This window comes from Phocoena phocoena, chromosome 10 (assembly GCF_963924675.1).
Source record: "Phocoena phocoena chromosome 10, mPhoPho1.1, whole genome shotgun sequence".
In the NCBI taxonomy this organism is placed as follows: domain Eukaryota; kingdom Metazoa; phylum Chordata; class Mammalia; order Artiodactyla; family Phocoenidae; genus Phocoena; species Phocoena phocoena.
Genome location: NC_089228.1, coordinates 35,525,757 through 35,550,764, shown reverse-complemented (window position 1 = coordinate 35,550,764; position 25,008 = coordinate 35,525,757). Strand labels below are relative to the sequence as shown.

General features: G+C 46.1%; 1 protein-coding gene across 2 annotated transcripts in view; it reads right to left on the bottom strand.

The window, feature by feature from the left end:
- Nucleotides 1–11,296: 11,296 nt before the first annotated feature.
- DCP1A (decapping mRNA 1A) overlaps nt 11,297–25,008 on the bottom strand; it is a 61,373-nt gene continuing 47,661 nt past the window's right edge. The window contains exons 7-10 of one of the 2 annotated variants that reach the window (XM_065884858.1): nt 19,767–20,516; nt 17,737–17,802; nt 15,586–15,804; nt 11,297–15,281 (exon numbers count right to left, since the gene is read on the bottom strand). In XM_065884858.1, coding sequence (XP_065740930.1) covers nt 15,201–15,281; nt 15,586–15,804; nt 17,737–17,802; nt 19,767–20,516 — 1,116 coding nt within the window. In that variant the 3' untranslated portion in view covers nt 11,297–15,200. The remainder of the gene's footprint in view (nt 15,282–15,585; nt 15,805–17,736; nt 17,803–19,766; nt 20,517–25,008) is intronic. The other variant, XM_065884859.1, reaches the window with a different exon arrangement.

The following is a 25,008-nucleotide window of genomic DNA, read 5'->3' as shown; positions in this document are numbered from 1 at the left end:
ACTGAGAAATTACTAGAGGCAAACCCTTCATAAGTTATTAGGGCCTAATAACACTGTTGACTCTTAGGGAGATCACTAGATTTGGTTTCCAGGCCTGTAAGGACAGGAGAACCCACCTCTGCTCTTACCAGGTCCCCTGGCCCCCAGGGGGACAAAGGTCCCCCGAGTGGGAGTAGGGAGGGGACCGTCATCACAGATGTTGTCGGTGGAGTTCACCCACCCCACATGCCCCAGGAGGCTGATACCCTTTACCACGTCTTATACAGGAAGAAGCTCCATTTTACAGAGGACAGAGAAAGGTATCCCCTCAAATCAGTGGCTGAGGAGGGGGCTGCATGAGATCTGTCTGATGCTGAGCCCCTGAGCAAGCTGAGGGAGGCAAGCAGCCAGGCCTTCCTTGCCTGTGTCCCCTCTGTGTCTTTTGCCAACACTCAGAGCTCTGGGTCATGAGGGACAATGGACTGAATGTGACTGAGTCCCCCACCCCACTTCTGGGTGCTCCTTGGCTGTTCCTCTGCTGGCCTGGCTCCCAGATGCCCAGCCAGACCCTAAGCCAAGTGCATCTCATAGCACTTGGGTCCTGCTGGCCCAGCCCACGGAGGCCTGCCCACCCAAGGTTGGGTCCAAAGCTGGCAAGGGCTGAAGGCTGGAATGGAGTGAGACAGCCCCAGGGGTATGCCATGTCAGAGACCTGACATGTGCCTCTGCCCTCAGTCTGATAAGAAAGGACATACCTTTGAAACCCTTTGGAAGCTCTGTGCCTTCCAACTCTGGCCTTTAGAGCAGTGTTTTCCTGTTCCAAACCTCAATTTCTCCCTCTGCCCAATGGGACTAATCCTTGCCATTCTGCACCCACCCTGGTCTCTAATGGTGACACAGTTCTCTCCATGGCTCTGGGGATCCAGCAGTGATGGAATAAAATGCCCCTCCACCTGCCCCACTGTGGGGCTCTAGGGACCCCTGGGGCAGCTTCTTGTCATCCCAGGATTCCAGGTGAATAAGACCCAGTTTGGCATCACCACAGCCTTCTCCTCCTGCCCCGCTCCCCGACCCCCCTGGCCTACAAGGTCTGGGCGCCTTAGCTAAGGCACACTGCAGAGCCAAGGTCTAGCTCCTCCTGCTGCTCAGACCTGGGCACCCAACTAGACCCTTGGACATGAAGACCTCCACAGTGCTCGTGCCCTTCCACTAGGAACTCTGTGCCTGGGAGATGATGTTGAGGGAAGTTCCATGGGCAAGCATGTCTGCAATGGCAGCAGGCACGGGCTGGTGGGGCCCTACGTGGTCATTTCACCCAATCGGTGTGAAGACCAAGCCTCCTGAGAAATGGGGATACTCTAAAGTATCCCCATTTCTGACTTGCGGACAGAAATTGGAAGGGCCCGTGGGGAACTGTAGCTCCTAAGGGTCCCAATCACCAGACATGACAGTCCCCTAGTTGGCTGAGTCATAAGAATTGCCTGAAACAGTTATTCTACACACGAATCCCTGGTCACCACATCTAACCTTCTGAATCAGAATCCCTAGGGTGGGGCCTGGGACTCTGCATTTCTAAGAAGACACTCAGGCAATTCTGTTTTGGGGCTCCGAGAACTCTCCATAGAAAAACATCAGGGAGACCTGGACAGACCTGAGTTCAACGCCTCGCTGGTTACGCCATGGGGCTAAGTGAAGCACTGAAAGTCCAGCTGTGGTGGGGAGATGTCTGTGACATGTAAACAGAGTAAAGCAAGGTATAGAATAGCAGGTGGAGCGTGATCCTATTTCTGTCAAAAATAAATTAAAGTGTGCACACGCATGTGTGTGTGTGTGCATGCATGTGTACCCATGCATGTGTGTGTTCGTAAGTGTGTCTGGGCAGAACAGAGGCTGCAAGGACAGACTTCAAGCCATGGGGGACTTTGGAGGGTTGGACTGAGGGAGACTTTGGGTTTCTACTTTACGAATATCTCTTTGGCTGGAATTTAGTGCTAGTGAACACTGTTGACTTTTATAATCCAAAAAAAAAGCAAAACAAAATTCCGTCTTGAAAAAAGCACTGTTGAGATTGTGAGATGCATTTTTTTAATTTTAATTTTTAAAATTAATTAATTAATGGCCGCTTTGGGTCTTCATTGCTGCGCGTGGGCTTTCTCTAGTTGTGGCGAGCATGGGGTACTCTTCGTTGCGGTGCGCGGGCTTCTCATTGCGGTGGCTTCTCTTCACGTGGAGCACGGGCTCTAGGTGCACCTGCTTCAGTAGTTGTGGCTCGCGAGCTCTAGAGCACAGGTTCAATAGTTGTGGCGCTCGGGCTTAGTTGCTCCGTGGCATGTGGGATCTTCCTGGACCAGGGCTCAAACCCACGTCCCCTGCATTGGCAGGTGGATTCTTAACCACTGTGCCACCAGGGAAGCCCTGGAGATGCATTTTTATGAATGCGCTTTTTCTTGTAATTCTTCATGATTATGTAAAGTTGCCTCTGTGTTTCATAAGCCAGGCTGTTTCCTTGGATGTTTTTGAGTTGGGAGCAAACCTCCAGGCGGTGGGTGCTCACCAGTGGGAGGTCCCTCCTGCCCTTGCTCTGCTATCTACATGAAATTCAGGGCAGAGCTATCCTGATGTGCTTCTGCACATCCCCTGAGTGGACACCAATGAGGCGTGAACAGGTCCCGAGCAGCTGTGTTCCTGAATGACAGCACTGGGCATCACTTTGGCAGGTCTGGCCCACGTGCGGCTCCTGGGTCAGGCCTGGGCTAGTGCTGGGGGCCCTAAGTCAGCACTGGGCTTGCAGTGGAGGTAACACCCCAGTCTGGGTCTTCAGAACACTGTCTTTGACTCATATCCGGGGCTCAAAGCCTGTGGGGGCCTGGGATGGGTCCTTGTGTGAGGATGTGTCCAGCCTCGTGTCCACCAATGCGTAGCAGAGGGCCCACCCTTGGACACTCTCTAACGGGCTTGTAGGTTGATGAAGCATTCAGTTTTAATAAATCCATCTCTCCTCTCAATGCCGGCAATTTCCTTCCAGAGGCATTTTTGGGGTAAAGTTTCTTTTGATAATGTTGCCCCCAGGGACGTGAGATGACACACAGTTCAACTCACAGAACCTCTGATTTTTCTGATTTAACTTTTGTTTTTGTTCTTGGTTTTTAAAAACACTGCCCCCCCTCCAAAGGTAAAAGTAAAGTACACTCATTGTAAAAACCTGGAAGGTATAGAAAATTTAGAAGTAAACTAAAATTGTATGTAATGCCACCCAAAGAGGACCACTGTTAAAGTCATTTGTTCGTTTGACAAATTTTTTTTTTTTTTTTGGCTGCACCACGCTGCATGCAGAATCTTAGCTCCCTGCCAGAGATTGAACCTGTGACCCTTCCAGAGGAAGCTCGGAGTCCTAACCACTGGACCGCCAGGGAATTCCCTCATTTGACAAATATTGATTTATTACAATTGTTTGAAGAAAATAAAACAGGGTCAAGGGTCAGGGAGAGGGGCTGGAGAGTAGAAGTGGGGGTCCCTTCAATAGGTGTTTGCTACTATAGTTTCTTTTGTTTTCTTATTGTCAGGATCACATAAAATTTTTCATTTACATTTTCCCATTAGCATTCCCAAATTCTTCAAAGACATCGTTTTTACTAGCTGTGTATTGTCCCATCATGGAGCTATGTCCTCATTATTAACCATCCCTCAGTGATGAGTATTTGGAGTGCTTCCAGGTTTTCACCAAGATGTATTACCCTGCAGTTAGGTACCCTGTGGTACCTAAATCCTTGTCCTCCTGGCAGCTTAGCTGGGAGTTTTCCCAGAGTTTTCAATGGGAAACTGCTAGGTCAGAGGGTGGCAACCCTTCTAAAGCCCTTGATACACATTTGGCAATCAGCTCTCCAGGAAGTCTGGTTGTGACTCAGTCACCTCTGCCTCTCAGCCATGTGCTTGGGGGAGAGGGCAGAGGGAGGGAATCCAAGACCTGCATGGCCTTGAGTGGATCCCTGCATGTTTCTGGGCCTCTGTTTCCTTACATTTGTAAAATGGGCTCATTCTCACAACAAACAGAGGTTTCTTCTTGTTTTCCCTTTCTCTGCCTGGGGAAAGCAAATTCAAGGTGGGGAGGCTACCCTCATTTTCACAGCTGTAAGCTCTTCCTGGCAGTGGTATGTAGGCAGCAGGAGGTATTAGACCCCCTTGGCCAGTGAGCAAAGGGAAAATCAATGAGAAGAGACAATTCTGAGATGAGTTTTATAGATGGTTTTCTCTAGGACACCTGCAGACTCTGGGACCGTGGGCACTGGGCAAGAGCCCCATGACAGGGAGGCAGCGGTGGGGAAAGGGAACCTGGACACAGGGGATAACTCACCAGCTCCTCGACTTTGCTAGAAGTCAGCTCTAACCCAGGTGCACATGGCTCTCTCTCCTTCCTTTCTCATTTTATTGCTTTTTAAAAAAATCACAACTTGGGAATTCCCTGGTGGTCCAGTGGTTAGGACTCAGTGCTTTCACTGCTGGGGGACTGGGTTCATTCCCTGGTCGGGAAACTAAGATCCCATAAGCCGCGTGGTACTGAAACTGTGCACCTCAGATTGGGACTTGAATCCACATGCCGGGACTCGAACCCAGCTTAAACCCAGATTGGGACTTGAACCTACGCGCTGGGACTCGAACCAGTCAGGGTTTGCTTCTTTACTCCCAAATCTTCTCTCTGGATTCACTTTTCTTCTTGCAGAAATGTATCTTTTAATAATTTTTTAAAATAAATTTATTTTTATTTTTGGCTCCATTGGGTCTTTGTTGCTGCACGCAGGCTTTCTCGAGTTGTAGTGAGCAGGGGCTACTCTTTGTTGTGGTGCACGGGCTTCTCATAGCGGTGGCTTCTCTTGTTGCAGAGCACGGGCTTCGGTAGTTGTGGCACGCAGGCTCGGTAGTTGTGACGCCCGGGCTCGGTAGTTGTGGCGCACGGGCTCGGTAGTTGTGGCGCACGGGCTTAGTTGCTCCACGGCATGTGGGATCGTCCCAGACCAGGGCTTGAACCCATGTCTCCTGCATTGGCAGGCAGATTCTTAACCACTGTGCCACCAGGGAAGCCCATCCTCTTGTCTTTTTTATTTTAACTAGCCTTGTAGGTGCAAAGTGGTATCTCATGGTGGTTTTGTCACTTACTGCTTAAAAAAAAATTATACAAATAACAACACATGTTCTTTGTAGAAAATTTCAGAATATAGCAAAATACTGTGATAGTCTGTTTTATATGTCATTCTGAAACTGTGCACCCCAAATTGGGACTTGAACTCACATGCCGGGACTCAAACCCAGCCAAAACCCAGACTGGGACTTGAACCCACATGGCCGGGACTAGAACCCGGACCAAACTTCCAGTCTTCCAACTGAGATGGCACACCTGGTTTCAGGACTTAATGAAGCTCAGGTTTTTGATGTCTCATTGCAGAAAGGATTCAGTGAGACAAAGTAATAGGTAAGAAGTGAGAAACACTCCACAGACAGAGTGTGGGCCATCTCAGAAGGTGAGAAAGGCACCAAGGTATGGGATTGTCAGTTTTTATAATGGTGGGTAATTTCATAGGCTAATGAGTGGGAGGAGTATTCCAGCTATTCCGGGAAGGGGCGGGGATTTCCATGAACTGGGCCACTGCCCACTTTTTCATCCTTATGGTTGGCCTTGGAACTGTCATGGCACCTGTGGGTTTGTCATTTAGCTTACTGATGTGTTACAATGAGCGTATACTGAGGCTCAAGATCTAGTGGAAGTCCACTTGTCCACCATCTTGGACCCATTTGGTTCTAATCCATTTATGTCATGTCCTCGGGCTATGTCATTCTTTTAAAGGTTGTGCCCTGCCTCCCTTCCCTCCTGTTTCAATTCAGCTAGGCTGTGTCCCCAATTATTCAATCAAACACTAACCTAGGTGTTGCTGTGAAGGTATCTTGTAGATGTGATTAAATCCCATAATCAGTTGATTTTAAGTAAAAGAGATTATTCTAGATAGCTGGGTGGATCTGATTCAGTTGGTTGAAAGGTTGAAGAAGAAAAGTGACTTCTTCTGTGGCAGCTCCAGCCTCCTCTGCAGTTTGTGACTTACCTATCAGTCCCCTCGGCCCACCACCTTGGAGCAATCCAATTCTTTGCCACAAATCTTTAATATAGACCTACAGGTTCTGCTTCTCTGCTTGTATCCTGCCTGATACACAAAGAGGAAAACTTCATCCCCCATAATCCACCATCCAGAGGTCACAAAGGACAACATTTTGGTTATTTCCTTCCAGCCTTTTTTTTTCTTTTTCATCCATGAACATGAATATTTTAAGTAAGGTCATGATCCCTCTGGTTTATATCACCGTGCATCTTAAATGCTTTCCCGCAGAGTCCACATGCTTTTCTCCCCCAGAATTATTACTGGCGCAGAGGAAGGTCATCCACTGTCCCCACTTGGTTGGACGTTTACGTTGCTTCTGCGTTTATACTGTGTCAAACAATACTTGTGCTTTCACTATAGCTAGCACTTGCTTCTGGGAGAGAGGGCTTCTTTTCTGGTCATCACTGTGTGTCCTTGGCCAATCCCAGGACCAGATTGGGTGGTCGACCCTCTGAGTCACCCCCAAAGGCCGGGGCTGCAGGCACCTGGCACTCCTGAAAGGTGAGCACCAGCATGGAGCCCAGCGCAGCCCTGCCAGGCCTACTTTCTTTGCACACAAAGGAAAAGTGCCTAGTCATTGCAGCTTGCGGTTTGAGTAGCAGAGCCTGGGCACCTCCCTGGGTGGGGAGTAGGGAGCTGCCTCAACAGCCCCCATCAGTTCCTGTCTGGGTGTGCCATGCCAGGCGGGGCTTGGGCAGTGCTATTGACAGTCAGGGCACTTCTAAGGGCAGCCGGGCCCGCCTGCATGGCCTGCGGCACAGAGTGGGGAGAGATTGTCACCCTGTTCCCTCTTCTGGTATCTCCTGGTTTCCTTGAGCAAGCTGGGTGGTAGAGGTGGCTTTTGTTCCTGTGGATATTAAAGATGAACATTTTTGTTTTGTTGTGGGGAGATTAAGTGGATTTTCTCCTGGGCAGTTGTTGAATAGCTGAAGTGGTGGTTATTTAGGGTAGGGCTGCAGCAGTCTGGAGAAAGGCATGGAGAGGGATCCTTTCCCTGTTTAGAGCCACACGGCTCCTCCTGGGAAACATGAAGCCGTAACAGTGTTTGGCTGGGAGGAACAGTCAGCAGCCACAGGAAGTCCCAAACCCAGGTTGGTTGCCCTCCAAACACAATGGCTTTTTCTCCCCACCCCACCCCTAGAATTAGCAATGACATCTAGTCAGCCTTCCTTCTGGTGACTTTGATGAGGCCTCAATTGACCCTTTGATTCTCTCATGAATTCACTCCTTTGTTGCATTTACCAAGGCCTGTGTGCCAGCACTGTGCTAGATGTTTGGGGAAGAAGATGATCCTGTCTTGGTTCTCAGATCACAGGTCACAGGTCGGCAGGGGCCACATGGCCCTGTCCTGTGATCTGTATAAGGAATTGCCTGCTGAGACTGCAGATCAGGGAAGGCTCCAAGGAGGAAGTGACAACCGACAGCAAATTTTGAAATAACAGTATTCCCTGCCACCAAACTGTACCTGTGTCATGCTGGCATGGGTGATGGGAATTGAGACTATAAACGCATTTCAGATCTGGACCTCGGCTTCCCAGCTCGGCCAGTATCCTGGCAGGATGCCTCTGAGCCACTCCCATGCACCCCCCACCCCCCCACCCCCGGCCTAGGGCTGAGAAAGCCCTCTGAAGAGCCATACCTGGGTGGAAGGGATAACAACAGGTGACTGGCAGCAACGCCACTGTCATTTCCAAACGTGCTTCAAAATTCTCCAGGGACCCGAGAGCTTTTTCCACGTTCCACAAACCCAGAGGGAGGTTTGAACGGAACACTTCCAGGTCAACTCTTGCCTCTGCTGCCCCCTAGCTGGGTGAACTTGGATGGATGGCCTTCGGCAAATCACTCAGTTGTCAGTTCCTTCACCTGGAAAACGAGGCAATGACATGTGTCCCCCAGGTGGTCAGGACGGTCAAAGTCACTCTATTCCACAGAGTGACGTGCATCCCTGCTCCCGAAATCGCAGTTTACCACGGAGCCCAGGCTAAGGGGACAGGGTAGGCGTGTGTGGGGCTGTGCCCATAGTGTCCAGCACTGAGTCTGGGACAGAATAGCTGCTACCCCCAGCCCCAAGGGTCAGATGGGGATCAACAAATAGGGTGTGTGTGTGTGTCTCTCTCTCTCCCACCTTCCCTCCTACCTTTCTCTGAGGTTGACGCACTGGCCCATCAGTTAAGGGCTCCAAAGTCCTTGGGAAATGTTAATTAATAACCTTGCCATCTTGGGCTGGAGCGCAAACAGCTCCTCAGTCTCCTTTTGGGCAGGAGCCCAGTGAGTCAGGGCAGGCGATGGAGCGGGGCGGGAGCTGGCTCCCAGGTGTGTCAGCCCTGGACGGGCCCTTTGTGGGAGAGCGGTCGTCTTCTGGGTGAAGGGGAGCTGTGTCAGAGTGAAGACCAGGGCTCCTATTTACGGGGGCATTCTGAGAATTTGTGTAGTCATGCCCAAGCATTTCCATATTTAATATGGAACATCTGATTATAAATTACTTTAAAACTTCTCCTTTAGATCACAGTTAAGGTCTTATTTAAAAATTATGTAGGCATAGGTTACATTCTCTATGAATTCTAGGTCAAAATGGTAAAGGTGAAATGACAAAATATTTGTTTAAAAGGGGGTGAGGTGCCTGCTAGGGTGGAGACCACACAGGAAATGGGGGTGTTGGCCGGCAACATTGCTAGCGTCCCCTTTCCCATCAGGGGGCCTGTCGGGGTAAGGGTCAAACACGGTGCCAGCAGGACGGGAGAGGATGTCAGCCCTTCTGTCCAGGGGAAAGACCCCTGCCTGGGAGAGGCTGGGAGGGGCAGTCTGTGGGGGCAGGAACGTGTCAGATATAGAAACAACAAAACGGGGCTTCGTTAGCAAAATGTGTAGGGGTCCAGATTTTTGTACATGCTTCAGAAGCCAGGGCGCTATTGCCAACACTGAGAAATTCCACAGAACATGGCGGGCGGTTTGCTGGGGGTGCCTCTAGAGCTTTGCCAGGGCTCAGGCAGTACCAGACCCATCTTTCTGGAGGGGCAGGAACGTAGTAAGCAAGCAGCAGTTCCTGTGGACTGTGGCCACCTTCTCAGCTCCAAATTCTGGGGCCCTTTTTAGACTGATGGGCTGACGTCAGTCTAACCACAGCCAGGGCCTCTGCCCCTTCCCAGGATGACAGGAAGCTGGTGTCGTGAGTGGCCCTTTCCCAAGGCTGCACTTTGAATGGCCTCCACCTCCGAGGGATGTGGGGAGGGTTAAAGAATACACATAGAGCACACAGCACACAACAAACGTCGGTTATGATTACTTGTGGGACTGTACTTCAAATATATTCCAACTTACGTGAAAGAAGTGCCTGTGAAACATGATGTGACTGTCATGCGGCCGTTGTATCACCTACTTCCGAGCCATTCTACCGCCGGGCATAAGAGATCTCTTAGTAGCTTTACTTTTAGCTAATTTGCCTGGTGAACCTGAAGAGATATATGTAAGCCCCATCCGCCCGCCCGCCCTGCCATGGGTTCCGTCTGCATGAGCGTGGCAGCAAACTTAGACAGGTGGAGAATCTTGAATTGATCTAAGCCCTTTAGAAACCTGTTGGTGTCTTCCCATTACATTTGGGGGTAACAGAGACCCCAAAAGACACGGCCTGAAGGAGAGAATGCAGGCTGGGCTCCAGCGTTTGCTTGGTTTAGTGACTGTTTCGCTGCTCTTCCCTTCAGCTTTCCAAGAACCTGGCTTCATCTTTAGAGGAAGCCCCATGGCCGGATTTCTAGCTGCTCATCCAGGAGAGACAAGCTGGTTCTTGTAGCTCTGACAAACACAGAAGCCTCAGCAATTTCTAACTCATACACGTACTCAAAGACCAGGTATTTTTTTAAATTAATCACTTAATTAATTAATATTTACTTATTTTATTTTTGGCTGCATTGGGTCTTTGTTGCTGCATGCGGGCTTTCTTCAGTTGCGGAGAGGGGGGGCTACTCTTTGTTGCGGTACGTGGGCTTCTCATTGTGGTGGCTTCTCTTGTTGCGGAGCATGGGCTCTAGGCACGCGGGGATCAGTAGTTGTGGCTCACGGGCTCTAGAGCGCAGGCTCAGGAGCTGTGGCGCACGGGCTCTGTTGCTCCGCGGCATGTGGGATCTTCCCGGACCAGGGCTCGAACCCGTGTCCCCTGCACTGGCAGGCGGATTCTTAACCACTGCGCCACCAGGGAAGCCTAAGACGAGGTATCTTTTAGCAACAGCATGAACCAGGATCCATAAACGGTGAGTGAAAACATCATTAGAAACAACCAGGAAGCCTAAAATCCCAAACCCTATGGCTCTTGTTCACGATCCAGTGGCCTTAGTTTTTCACGAAATTCCAATGAACCTGGTTACCTGGTTTCCTAGGTCATGACAGCTGAAAAGCAGCACGTGAGTAGGTCACACTAGCTTTTACTAAACAGTGGTAATGTGTGACCTAAGGAATTATAGAAAGCAAGCTAGAATAATTTATCTTGGAGGCGATGGAGTCAAGAAAGAAGTTCTAGACCAGCCCTCTGGTCTGCTTGGCTTCAGGTCCCTAACTCAGTACTGGCTTAATAAGCAGCAGGCCCTGTCACTCTCGGCTTCAACTCCCTTCTCCCTAAAATGGGTTATTGCGAAGATCAGGAAAATAATGGACAGCAATGCTTAAGTGCTGGATGAACATGCATTAATGATGACTGGGGTGTGTGTACAGAAGTCATAAAGCAAGGGTTAAGCATATGCTCTGCTCTAAAAAAGCAGGCAGGTATAACAAACATTTTAGAGAGAATTTCATTTGGAAACACACTTAATGTGAACAATTACTAGGGAGATATATGATTAACACTTTTTTCCTTTTCCCTATGTCCCATAATGATGACATTTTTCTTTCTTCCCTCCCTCTTTCCTTCCTTATCATCCTAGATGCCTGGCACATATGACAACTCAACACACATAAACTGAGTGAATTTGGGAAGTGACCTGGAAGGTTAAGTCCCCTGTAAAACAGTGTTTTTGGTCATGATTAAACCTGTACCCTCCATCTGGGGAAAACTCAGAGGAATAAATGGAGTTGTTTTGTTCTCTCACCTCACTCCCTCTCAGCAGTAGGAGACTCTGGAAAAGTGTAGCAACTCATTCAAAAGTTCCTATTTCTGTAAATTCAATAAAAACACAATTAAAATTTAGTAGGTGCTAAAACTTGGTTTTGAACTTTTATTAAAAAAATATATTTGCAAACATATAAAATTTAGGATGAAAAATGCTCATCTGAAAACAGGTAATAACTTAATATTTGCAAACATACACGGATGGTATAAAATCCATACCATTAAAAATGTTAATGATGCTGTATTGCGCTCATGGAACAAAAATCTTGCTGTAACCCCAGAGCTTCTCATGCTCACATTTCAGGGTGCTGAGACTCTGGTACACTGAAGGTCATGAGAGCCACATGGCCAAAGCAGGAATACAGAATAAAAAACCATTTAGAACACATACTGTTAAAAACACGTTTCTTAAGGAATCACACAGATAAAAGGGAAACACAATTTTGCATTTTCCCCATTCAAAGTGAACGATATTGCATCATAGCATTTCAAATGAAGATGTCAAACACAAAACTGAGTGAAACATTGCACACATCTCTCCTGCTGAATTTGCTGAAAAACAGGCTCCTTGAGGCCCCGGCCCACTCAGGGAAATGTTCTCAAGCACAGCTTTAAAAAGCTCAGTGTAAGTTGCTTTACTTGTTTCAGATCTTAACGTTTTAGACACCTGAAAACACAGGGCACTATTGGTTCCAGAAGGCCCTTTGAATACAACTGAAGAAAACCAAAGACAAGTAAGAAAGAAACACGTGCTCAGCAGCAAACGCGCAGCGAGAATGCAGGACACACGTCCCTGTGATTCCTCGTCTTCACTCACGTGGACTGAGCCCACTCGTGCCTGTGCTGCCTCTCATTCCTCTGTGTTTCATTTTCCCCAGAGTTACAGTATGATGGCTAATTTTGTTTTTTAAGCAGTTAGGCACCTTCAATTTCATGTTGCATTGTTAGTAATACAATGGCAGTTATGGCCTCTACTACCAAAATGAGAAAATTTCAAACTACATTCTTTGGGGAGGAGAGTAATAAAGCTGCGTGGTTTAAAAATATTTACCTAGTAGAAGATCTGATGGGGTTTAAAATTTTTACAAGAAAACATGGGTGGAAAAAGAACAATTCTTGACATGCAAAATCGGGTCATATTCTAAACTTAGCCTGTGCATCCTCCGGCAGAGAAGGACCCAGGTCAACTTGGGCTCTTAACAAAACCCCACTCCCAAAAGCCTTCCAAAGTAAGCCATGGACACTCACATTCACATGCAGACGGCATGAATGCTTCTGAAACTGACAGTCACTTGAAAACCTAGGATTCAAAGTCACACCTTACAAACCTCGGGAGAGATGCACAATGAGGAGGAGCTTCTTCCTTAAAGGAAAGGAGCAAGGCTGTTTGGGAGGTGGGAGTCCATTCAAAGACACCACATTAACTACAACTAAAGAAGAGTAGTGCCACCCACCCAGGTGAGGTGGGGGGCATACAGACAGTCACGGTGACCTAAATGCAGGTCACCTGAAGTTCTGCAAACCTAGCAAGAAGCATCTCTGTTTTGGTGTCCGTTTTGATTCAACTAAGGTTTAAAACTAAGATTCCAGTAAAGTCACTGCAGCAATGTAAACATGCAACCTAAACTAGCATGAGGTTCTGGACAGAAGCCTGAATGAGGAATAAGGCAACTGAACTGCGACTTTCGGGCCAGGGTCATCCAACTGCAACTGTTCAGGCTTGGCCTGACTTCTCTAGGGACTCATTCTGGCCTGAACTTCCTAGTCATCATGACGGGGGACTTCTGGCTTCTGAATTTTCAAAATGCTTTGAATACATAAATCTGGGAGTTGAAACAGGTTTACCCTTTTCAAGTCTCCATGACTTGGGCACTTAAAAATTTACTTTCACACTAAGGAAACCTTATCACAGATTCTCTTTACTGTCTGTCATATTCATTCCTTGGATTAAAGGGTGAAAATTAACAGATTTGATTAAAGACCCTCTTCAGGATATTCTCTCAACTCTCTCGTAATATTGTCCATACTCAAATCATCATTTCAATTCAAATGTCTATCATAACAAGAATCCCTCGATTCTTCCGCTTACCAAAGCCCACTGAGACTACACCTGGGATGCGAGCAAACCTGCCAGGGCAACTGTTTTCTGAGAACAGTCATGTGGCTCCCTGGACACCATCTCCTGGTGTCAGCAACACTTCACGTCTTACTGTAACTTTCTCTTTCCCAGGTGACACGCAAGCAATTCATTTTTGGTTGCTGAATTTACACACTACCTTTGAAAACAAACTATTCCTAATGGAGTATGAGAACTTAAAAGCTTCCCTGACTTCTGCGCAATTCACAAATAACTAGGTAAATGCAATAGAAGACACTAAATTGGGAAGCAGAAAAGTGGCCCAGGAAGCATGTTTAGATTAACAAAAGCCAATCAAGGTATTCTTTATGCTAAAAAACTAAGAGCAAACTAAAACAAGTATGTAATTCACAAGTAATTTTCTAAAATCTCAGCTAGAAAAAAAAAAATCTGTGGACTTATGATTGAGTTACCATTAAAGCTTAAATGATTGTTCCCGAGGAACCATTACATCTGTCAGCATTATTCACAGCTAATCCTTATGCTAGCTGGTTGAGCCAATTGGGTTTTACCCCATCATTAAATAGTGCTCAGAAAAGTAAGCAGTGCATCTTAATTGGTTAAATACTACAAAATGACCTGTATCATAGAAACGAAGACATTTTCATTCAAAGAATATCTTAAAATTACTATTGCTGAAATAAATCAAAATCTACATTAAAATATTACTAATCACCATTACATGCCATAAAAGAATAAATATAAATCATGGCAGATCAATAGCAGCATAACAAAGCATCTTTACATATTTTCACACTTCGGGCTGCAAAAGTACTCACAGCCTAGGAATACATTGGTAAAGTTCTGAATTTCACACTTTGTTTTTAACTCCATATTCTATAATAAAGTAAGGGCAGTGTGAATAACAGCTCCCTTTTCTGCATAGCTTTAAAACTATTCTCAGTAGACTTGAGGAATGGAACCAGAATGGCTTTGTCAGATTGGTCCACTGGTCCTTTTGTCAAAGTGTTAAGGAAAACAATTAACAATGACTTCTCACTGTGTTTAGACAGAAAAGGAAAATAAGGCTATGATTCACACACAAATGCAACATTTTCAAAACCACTGGAGAGTAACTTAAAGTGAAGATTTCTGATAGAATTCGGGCCTTACCAGTCCCAGCCTTTATTTCAAAGGTGTGCCACGCCTGCTCCCATACCATGACAGGGCCTGCAGGGCCCGATTCCAATGTATCCCCACACTGGGAGCCTGCTACATGGCAGCACTGGGGACACTTAAAAACAAAACACAATTAAGAAATTTCAGAACTTTTAAGGCCCAAGTGAGGCATTCATATAAAACATACTTCACTTGAACAAATCAGTCCTAATTTGCCAGCTTAAACTCTGACCCTTAAAACACGAAGCTATTTTGCACAGAGCTGACTTCTGCTCTGTTCTGAACTTGACTACCAGCCCAATGCTCACGTTTTTAGGGGGGGGAGTGGAGGGGAGAGGGGTGCAGACTGGGCTGAACTCTGACTGCTGCAAGGCTGGTGACCCCTTTTCCCTAAGACCTTGAACGTGAAAGTGAGTTGAAAATCAGATTCCTTATTTCACAAACTTGCTTAGATCTGATGAAAACACCCACACAACTCAACACAATGGTCTTTTTTTTTTTTTTTTTTTTTTTTTTTGTCAAAACAAAGGTCTGCTGGTGATGCTTCACAGTGAAACCTCCATTATCACTGGGAACGTCACTTGAAAAACATTCTTAAGGAATGAGTCTCTTTCTCATAGGCTCAATTTCAGGATTCTCAAAACTCAATGTTCTGTTTAGAAGTTTCCATGATGAGGCCTATTGTTTCTGAGGTCGCCATTCTGCCTTCGGATCGACTCTGCTCCAGTCATAGGTTGTGGCTGTCTTTGTTCTTGGTCAGAACCTGCAAGTAGACTTCATGAAGCGTACTGAGGAAGCTGGAATCATTCTGGAAGAGATGGTAATGTCACATTCACCTCACTAGAGCTTACTTTCTTGATAACTGCTTAGGAAGAAGCTGTATACATGATTTGTATAACTAATTACCCAAAGAATCCCACCACCCAGAGATAACCATTAATATTTTGGAATTCACTCAGATCTTTTTCCACCTGGAGCATATGCCCAAGAAGAGAGAAACACTGGTTCTGGCTAGTCTTGAATTTTCTTTATGAGCTGATTTTCTAAGAAGTCATACAATTTTTTTATTTTTAAAGAATGAAATTCAAAGACGAAATTGATATCCTACATACCTTAATTAGATGTATTAATGTATCCTGGAGCTGAGACTTGCTGAGGATAATGGAAGGCTTTCTCTGATTTTCTGATGTTCCAACAGTGAGAGGAGAAGGGGAGCTTGCTTTCCTCTCAAGGTCTGAGGACCTTGTAACTGTCTGCTGGAAAACACTTGGGGACAGCAGGACTGAGGACACTGCTGAAGTTGTTGCAGGAACCAGTGGGGGGCCTGCCACCTGCAGGGGAACAATGGTCATTTTGCACCGAAGTGTGGAAGTCAGCAGCCACGTGGAGTAGTGGACGCCTGATAACAAGCATAAGCAGCAGGAGACTGGAGCCCAGAGTCCAGTGCTAACTATCTGGGGTTCAGATAAACATTCAGGAGCAGCATCTGGGCATTTTACGTCTGGTTAGGAAGCTTGTTAGCTGAAGGATAAAGAGTCCATTTACATGAGAAGGATGCCCTAGAGTTGTTATGAGAAGCCAGGCCCGATCATCACAGAAGGGGGACCTGATAAATAACAGCAGGGTATGCACAGTAAGAACAGTCCTGTGATACATCAAACATGTAAAGTTTTTCCATGAGGGGCACAGAAATGACTGGAAGAGGGTGTGAATGAACTTCCTGAGGTGATGGAAATGTTACATACCTTGGCTGGGTCATTACCCAAGGGATATATGTATGTTAAAACTCAATTAAAAAATCTGCATGTTAATATATATATGTTTTATTCCAATAAAAAGAGAATTTAAAAAACCCAGTTATATGAAGCATTAGTTTCTTTCTTTTAAAAAATATTTATTTATTTGGCTGTACTGGGTCTTAGTTGGGGCATGCGGGATCTTTTAGTTGTGGCAGGTGGGATCTAGTTTCCTGACCAGGGATCAAACCTGGGCCCCCCTGCATTGGGAGTGCGGAGTCTTAGCCACCGGACCACCATGGAAACCCTGAGCCTTAGTTTCTTTGGTGGTGTTCAACGTATTTATTATACCATTACAGGTATCAAAGATATATATATATATTTTTTGCGGTACGCGGGCCTCTCACTGTTGGGGCCTCTCCCGTTGCGGAGCACAGGCTCCGGACGCGCAGGCTCAGCGGCCATGGCTCATGGGCCCAGCTGCTCCACGGCATGTGGGATCTTCCCGGACCGGGGCACGAACCCGTGTCCCCTGCATCGGCAGGCGGACTCTCAACCACTGCGCCACCAGGGAAGCCCCCAAAGATACATTTTTAAAAACATAAATCTAATACCTATCTCCTTTCATTTAGATGTACTTCTGGGCTAATAACGGCTAACCATTAGAATACACAAAAGAGTAATAATTAGTATTTTAAATAATTCTCACATTTTGATACAATCAACAGAGAGCTATATATTTTTTTCCTCCTATCTGTCACCCTCCTCATTTACAAATAGCCAAGAGCTTGCCATAGTTTTGAGAATGTGGTTTCTGGGTTCTGAGCAATTTGGTTTGTTTTTTTGGTGCAACACCAGGCTGAGAGCTTCCGCCAATCACCATGCAGCAGGACAAGCTACAGAAAAGACCCGTTAACAAGACCAGTCAGAAGCTGGCTATACTTTAAATTCTGAGACTTGAGGAGCGGTGTAAAGGCTCAAAGGCAAAAGGAATGTAAAAGTTTAAGAACTGAAAAAAATTAGTGTGCATGTCAAGGCTGGTAGGTAATGGAAGATGAGGGCAACTTTTAAAAAATGAGGCAGGGGAGACACAGCAAGACCCAGAGCACACAGGCCTGGGAGGCTTTGTCGTCAGAGCAACGGGAAGCCAATGAGAGCATCGTAGTGATGCTGCCCTCTGTTTACTGAGACACCACAGCTCTTCCAGGGCAAAGACAATCTCCTACTCATAGGCACCAGGCTGACTTGCTCTCAGCAGTCGCCCATTCACAAACACTGAGTGAGTGCCCCTGCTGTGGCCCACCCTGCCCTCCCATACACACAGTCAGGGAAGACATCACTGCAGACAGATGCCTTGAGGCCTACAGAAGCCACAGCAATGAACTCTGCCTAGGGGAGTAGGAGGGGGCATCTAAGATGGGCCTAGGCTTGAAAGCTAAAACTTTTCACTCAAGTGACAGTGTTTTACTTCACACTCAGCAGAAGAACTTAAACATACTGTGCTCTTCAGAAAAAGGGAATCCTTACCGGGATGGCACTGGATAACATCAGAGGCTGGGCAAAAACTTCAGGATCCTGGTTTTGCTGCATAGACTGCAACGTTTACAAAGAAAAGATGAACAGGTGTAGCAAGTTTCAATTAAGATTTCTTAGTTACTGTGGAAAAATCCAGGTTAGCAGCAGTAAGGAATAGTTCAGACATGATCTGGTTCCTAGACTCCTGAGGGGAGAGGCTGACCAGAACTTGTGACGATGCAGGGTGAGAGCTCTGGGACAGTACCCGACCCCCTTCAGTTCCACCCGAGAACAGGGGTGCGTGCAAAGCCTTGAAAGTGTCTCTAAGGAAAAAGCTGAAACCTGTGTCTCTTATAAGAGCTGGGACAGCCCAAGCCTATTTTTGCTGTTGAGGCTGTAGAGATGCAAGATCCTGGCAGTGTGATACCTCCTGATAAGGTGATTTAAACTTTGGACAGGTGGCACTAAATAGTCTTCATACAGAGTCACAATTCCACATGTTAAATTTTATCCCCATTCACTGGGAGACAAAAAACCTCCTGTGCAGAGCAAATATATTGGAACTCAATAAAGCCCAAGGTCCTAAAATTCAATACTGCCACATAAATGAAAATGTACATGTTTATAAGCTTCCTTTGCAAGGAGGCATGCTGGAGAGCAGGGTGCCATCCCGGAGGGCAAAATCTGGAGGGGGTGGCATTCACCACTGCTGGTTGTACTTCCAGAACAACAGGAACAGTGGCAGCAGACACACTGCAGGGGTGTGATACCTAACTGTTAAACAGAACATTTTCTCCCCTCCTTATACTGCAGATAGAAACGGCAAAAAATGACAATTTAATGATGTAACCGGGACACTAGGTTTCCTCATTTTCTGTACAGAATTTCAATGGAATGGAAAAAATACTCCATTAACTAAGAAATAATATTCAATTATTATGATGGGCTCTTCTATATAATATTATTTGGTAAAATGTTAAGAGTTGGGGATTATAATTATTAAAGGGCATGAGACTAAAACCCTGAAAGGTTCTACCCCCTTTCAGTTCTGTGACCTTGCACAAGTCACTTCCAACTCTGACCTGACTTCCTCATTTGTAAACTCACCGACCTTATAAATTGAGGGACAAGCCTCTTCTTCACCCCCACACCCACTTCACCACTAAGTCCCACTGACCCTGCTTCTTAAAAAATCCACGGGTCCACACTCCCCAGTGCAGGCCCCCACCAGCTCAAGCCTGGGTGACTGCCCCAGCCTCCTTCCTGATGGGTCATTCTACTTCCATCTTCTCCTTTCCCGGCAAGCCACCCTTGGCTCAAAGCACTTAAAAGACTCCCCAGGGCCCTTAGAACAAACCTCTAACTCCTTGACACAATTTACAAAGTTTTGCTCATCAACAAATACCTGCTCCCCTACATTTCTTCCCATGTAGATCCAGCCACAGTGCAAGTTCAGCAAATGCCCTCTCATGTCCAGGCCTCTGTACGTGCTATTTTCCTTGCTTCCACATACTCTTCCTACCTCTAGAAGAGGTCTGGCTAACCTCTACTGAGTCTTCAGATCTCAGCTGAACATCAGTTTCCTGAGGAAACTTTATTTGACCCCAGACCTCCAAATCTGGGATGGTCTGATGGCAGCCCTAACGCTCCTGGCACAAGGCAGGCACTCAGTGAGAGGTACTGAGGGAGCCAGGGATGGAACAAAGATTGGGATAATCTGGATCCGTGGTCCCGAGTCAAATAAGAACTTCTGGAACTGTTAGGCAAAAATAAACAAAAAACCCTAAAATGTACACCCGAGAAGGAAAATACAAATACTGTTTCTTAGCTTTTATCAGTTGAAATAACTTTGGGAAGTGAATTGAGTTACACCACCAGTTACCAATGGTCTGGCTGATCACTGCAGGGCTTCTCTCTCCTTTCTTCTAGCTCCTGACACACTCAACAGCTGTCTCTTTAAACAACTGTCTCCTGTCAATTAAAATCCAGGTCTTTGCAGTTTCATCCCACCCAGATACAGCCACCCACCCTCCTGCCAGTACCTGAAGGGGAGCAAGCACCATGTTGCTCAGGGAGGCTGAGGCTCTCGCTGCTGCTGTCTTCGTGGGAGGCTCTATGAAGCTCTCAGGCGTGGCCAGCTGGCCAGCTGCTGCAGAAAAGCTGGGTGCTACTGCACCTTTCCCAAGTGACTGTGTCTGTATTTGGTCATGCTGTGGGGTCAACCTGAGTTTCTGGAGAAGATCAACGCTTGGGAGGGATGTACTGGCTGTGTTTGTCACACTCAGCGGGGCCCTGAATGGGCTCTGGCTGGCAGTCAGACTGGTGTGGCTCAGCTCAGGGGCTGGCTGACTCAGAAGTGGAGACCTCTGTCTAGGTGTGGTCTTCACTGCTTGCATCATGGTGGTGTTTCGGGGTAGGCTTGGGGGAGCCTGTCCAGTAGAAGCTTCTGCTGGTAGAGTAGGACTAAGCACAGGGTGCAACGGGATCGTATAGCTTGGGGCCTGCTTTTCGCTGGACTGTGTGATGGAGGCAGGAGTGATTAGCACCGGGGTGGTGACTTCAGGCTGGACTGAGTGGTGGGCAGCAGGATGGACACCCAGGTTTTCCGACTGAGGGGCCCCTCCTGGCTCAAAGGAAAATGGTAGGAACGAGCTGGGCTCTTTCTGGGAGGCATCTCCTGGCAGCTTCTCCACTTCTTCTGAATCCAGACCCAAAACTGTTGGCTGTTCCTTTGGCAAAGAGGTTCCAAATAATTCTTCCACTGTCAGATGTTTGTGTCCAGACGGAGCAGACTGAAAAACAAATCAAACCACCCAATGAAAGAAATCTCTTGCAAACAAGCGCATCTAAACTTCCTTTCCATCAACCAGAACAGTTTGCAGAAGCAAGGTTGGGTGGAGTCTGAAAATAGGAAATGGAACAAACTGAAGATGTCCTCAGGATTAAGGCCTAGGTACATCTATCTGGTATCCCCAAGGTGGTGGACAGAAATCTGCATTAGTAGTAAAATTCCAATTTTCCGGACTCTAGGTGGTAGCTTAGAATTCACCTTTTTTGTTGTTGGCAAACAGATATAAGGTGAAGGGGCAATTACTTTACTTCAAAGTTAATTGTGCCTAATTGCCCTATGTCAGTCACACATGGTAGGGAAATTACACTCAAGAGGACAGAGGGACCAAATGCTGATCAAGCAATCATACCTTTATTTTCATGACTTTTGACTAAAAGGTAGGCACTGCACCTTGAGGACTAGGCCTCAAATACCAGAAAATAAAATTAACTATTAAAGAAAATTAAAGTATAGCTGATACAACATTATATTAATTACAGGTGTACAACATAGTGATTCAATATTTTTATAGATCGTACTTCATTTAAAGTTATTATAAAATATTGGTTATGTCCTCTGTGCTGTACAATATATCCTTATAGCTTATTTATTTTATACATAGTAGTTTGTACCTCTTAATCCCCTACCGTGATCTTGCCCCTGCAATTTAACCATTTTTTAAATAGCTAGCCATTCCTCCTTCCTACTCCCGAATCACAGAATCCTTAAGAAAAAGCGAAGCATTTAAGCCTGAACACGTTACATTTACATATAGTTTAGTGATCTGGTTTATTGACGCCACTGCAACGACTCAAAGGAGAAATATTCGTGCCTCCCACTTGGGAGCTTTCCTGCCCCTTCCCTTCAAGGAGTATTGCTGAATTCATTTAACCTTCATTTGCTGAGTATGCACGGGGTGGCAGGTTCTGCTCTGACCTGGGCCCAAAGGACATACCAGGAAGTAATGAAAAAGAGTCCTACCCTGACAGAGCTTACATTCTCATGGGAGACAAAGTACTCTAAGAACACAAGCAGCCTCAACTTATGGTTTTATCCCTAAAGTGTATGGACTTCTTAGTTGTTTACATATATGTTTACATGAAAAAAAATTCACTGAAAACACATGATTTTCAGGGCCCCAGAAAGTCTATAAAGGCCTTAAAGTACACTGCATCTGAAATACAATGATGATAACACTATGGTATGATCCCATTTCTACAGGAAAACAAGCTCAGTTTTCCCCCAATGTTTGCTGCGTCCATTTGACAAATAATTAATGGTGTTAACCAGGTGCCAGGGGCATTGGGCTGTGAAGGGTGGGGAGAAGAAGAGAGAGGGAGCTTCTGGGCAGCAGGCTCTTAAGGGAAGGGGATTAGGGATCCCCTCTGTTGAGAGACAACAGGGAAGGGAGGACTGAGGATGCAGGGGAGCTTACACACGAGGGACAGAAAAAGTTTCAGGGGCGCCGCTGTGCACTTTCTCCCTGGTGTGAGGGCAGAAGCACCTGCTGGGTGAGAGAGAGGTGGCCGGGAGAGCGTAGGTGGTGCGGAATAGCTGTTGTGGAGGAAGAGGCAGAAGCCTCCTCCAGTTGTAAAAAATTACAACTTCGTACCAAATCATTCATTATATCTTAGAAAATAGTCAATGAAGAGAATTCTATTAATATTAAAGCTAACATAATGTATCTTGGCAAGTTAATGTGACGAGAGGCTTTGTTTAGGTGAAGGAACTCTCACATGGCACATTCAGGCCCCCGCTAACAATGCTGTAGTGAGACTAGTAAGACTGTCTTGTCACAACACTTTCTAGCACTTCAAGGGATTTTCCAGATTCAGTCTCACTCTAAATACTAGGCAGCACTAACACCTCATCATAAACTGTGGATGTGAAGAACTGCAAAAGACTTTATATGGTTTAATATCCTTACATTTTTACTTCTGGAAAACTGCAGAGCTTAGGGTCTGAAATAACAAGTACCTAGGTTCAAGTCCCAGCTGTTAACTCGTAAAATTACAGCATTTCTATGTAGTGCGCTCATTTGAAAACTGAGGGCAACTGTGGCTAATTGCCTCACAGAGCTGTTGTAAAAATTAAGTTCTCGATATAATGTCTGGTGCCCAACAAGCATTCAATAATTGGGAGTTGGCTATTATCATCATTATATGAACCCAGATACAGTCTTTTTTTTTTTTTTTGCTGCAAAAAGCTTTATTGTTTCCATTTGGTCCAAGGCTTGGGAGAGGGGGTCCAGGGTGGTTAAAAGCTGCCTAGTGGCTGCAGAGAGGGGCTTCAGGCAGAAGCCCTGACACCAGAGGGGCTCCTCAAAGGCCACTGGGCTCTGGAGGCTCTTAATCATGCTTGAGGGTGAGCCTTTCGAAGAGATACTCGCCCAGCCCAGCCTGGGGACCAAAGAGCTCGCGGAGGTTGGTCAGGCGGTGACTCATCTTCTTCATGAGTTTCACCTCCTTATCTAGGAAGTGGCTCTCCAGGAAGTCACAGAGGTGGGGGTCTGGGTGGGCAGAACCCAGGGCATGCAGATCCAAAAGGCCTCGTTCAGGTTCTTCTCCATGAGAATGGCAGCTTCCAAAGTGTCCTGGGTTTGTACCCCACTAATCTTGAGATGGCTTCTGCATGCCCTCGAAGAGGGCACGGCTGCCACACTGGTTTTGCATTTTCAAGAGATGCTGGGCGCCCTTGCACTTCTTCCCCACCAATTCACAGAAAAAGTGGCCCATGTCCTCCAGAGCCACGTTGTCGTGGTTGAAATAGAAGCCCGGAGAGGAGGTAGGTGTAGGAGGCCCGCAGATGCATGCTGACCAGGCAGCTGATGGCAGCCTCCACCTTGGTGGAATAATTCTGACGAATCTGGGAGCTCAGGGTTGATCGGTAATAAGGAGTTATGCTCAAAAAATGGTGTTAGCTGGTCCTGGTGGCCAAGGATAGCTGAGTGGCTGATTCTGAAGGTTGCGACTGGAAAAAAGGTTGGAGGGTGGTCGGAGGCTGGAGCAAGAGGTGTCCCTGGGTCTCTTCCGTCCAAACACTGCTGAAGCAAGAGACAGATCTGCGGGACTGGTGAGCACATTGCCCCACATATACTCTTAACAGCAATTATGATAAATCTGTGTGTGGATATGTTTTAAAGAATATCAAATAATATGTGGGGATATTAAAAATCTATTAAATCCTTTTAGAATATCATCCCCTATAATGCAAAATAATAACAACAAAACCACTTGATGGGATATGGAGGCTGTGCTATTATAAATCACCCCATTGTTCCCTGAGGCAAGGAGTCATTAAAGACACAGCTGTTTGTTCAGAATTCACTGGTAATGTTTCAAATCCATTCAAAGTAATCCGAAATAGACAATGAATTCTGATATGGGACAGATGTCTCTTTCTCTCTGTCCAGACCACATAACTGTAGTAGAATGCATAGGTTCCAACCCCAGGCTGAACACTGTGATCTACTCACTTTTGGATCCCTGGCATCATAAATGTCTGCTGATGAGCAGAGAGACAATTCCTTCCCCCTTCCCATTTCTAAAAGTTATGGTAAAATATACATAACAAAAGTTACCAATTTAACCATATTTAACCATATTTATACCTAAGTGTAAAATTCAGTGGCATTCAGAATATTCACAATACTGTCGATTTACACAAGTTTTTCATCAACCCTAATAGAAACTCTGTACCTATTAAACAACTCCCTATCTTCTCTCCCGGTCACCCCCAATGCCCCACCCACAGACCCCGGTAATCTCTATTCTACTTTCTGTATCTATAAATTTGCCTACTCTACCTACCTTGTTTAAGTGTAATCATACAATATTTGTCATTTTGTGACTGACTTAATTTCACCTAGCATGTCTTCAAGGTTCATCCATGTTGTAGCAGGTATCAGAATTTCATTCCTTTTTATTTTTATTATTATTTTTTTGGCTGCGCCTCGTGGCTTGCGGGATCTTAGTTCCCCAACCAGGGATCAAACCTGTGCCCTCTGCACTGGAAGCGCAGAATCCTAACCACTGGACCACCAGGGTATTCCCAGAATATCATTCCTTTTAAAGGCTGAATAACACTCCATTGTATGTATATACCACATTTCGTTTATCCATTCATCTGATGATCGACAATTTGTTTCCACCTCTTGGCTGTTATGAATAATGCTTCATAGAACATTAGTGTAAAAGTGTCTGTTTTAGTCCTTGTTTTCAATTCTCTCAGGTACATATCCAGGAACAGAACTGCTGCATCATATGGCAATTCCACATTTTAACTTTTTGAGGAACCGCCAAACTGTTCTCCAGGGCTGCTGTACCATTTTACATTACCATAACACTTGGCCTTTTGTGTATGTTATTTGGAGAAGTTTCTATTCAGCCCTTTGCCCATTTAAAAAATTTATTTATTTATTTACTATTTTTTGGCTGCATCATGCAGCATGCAGG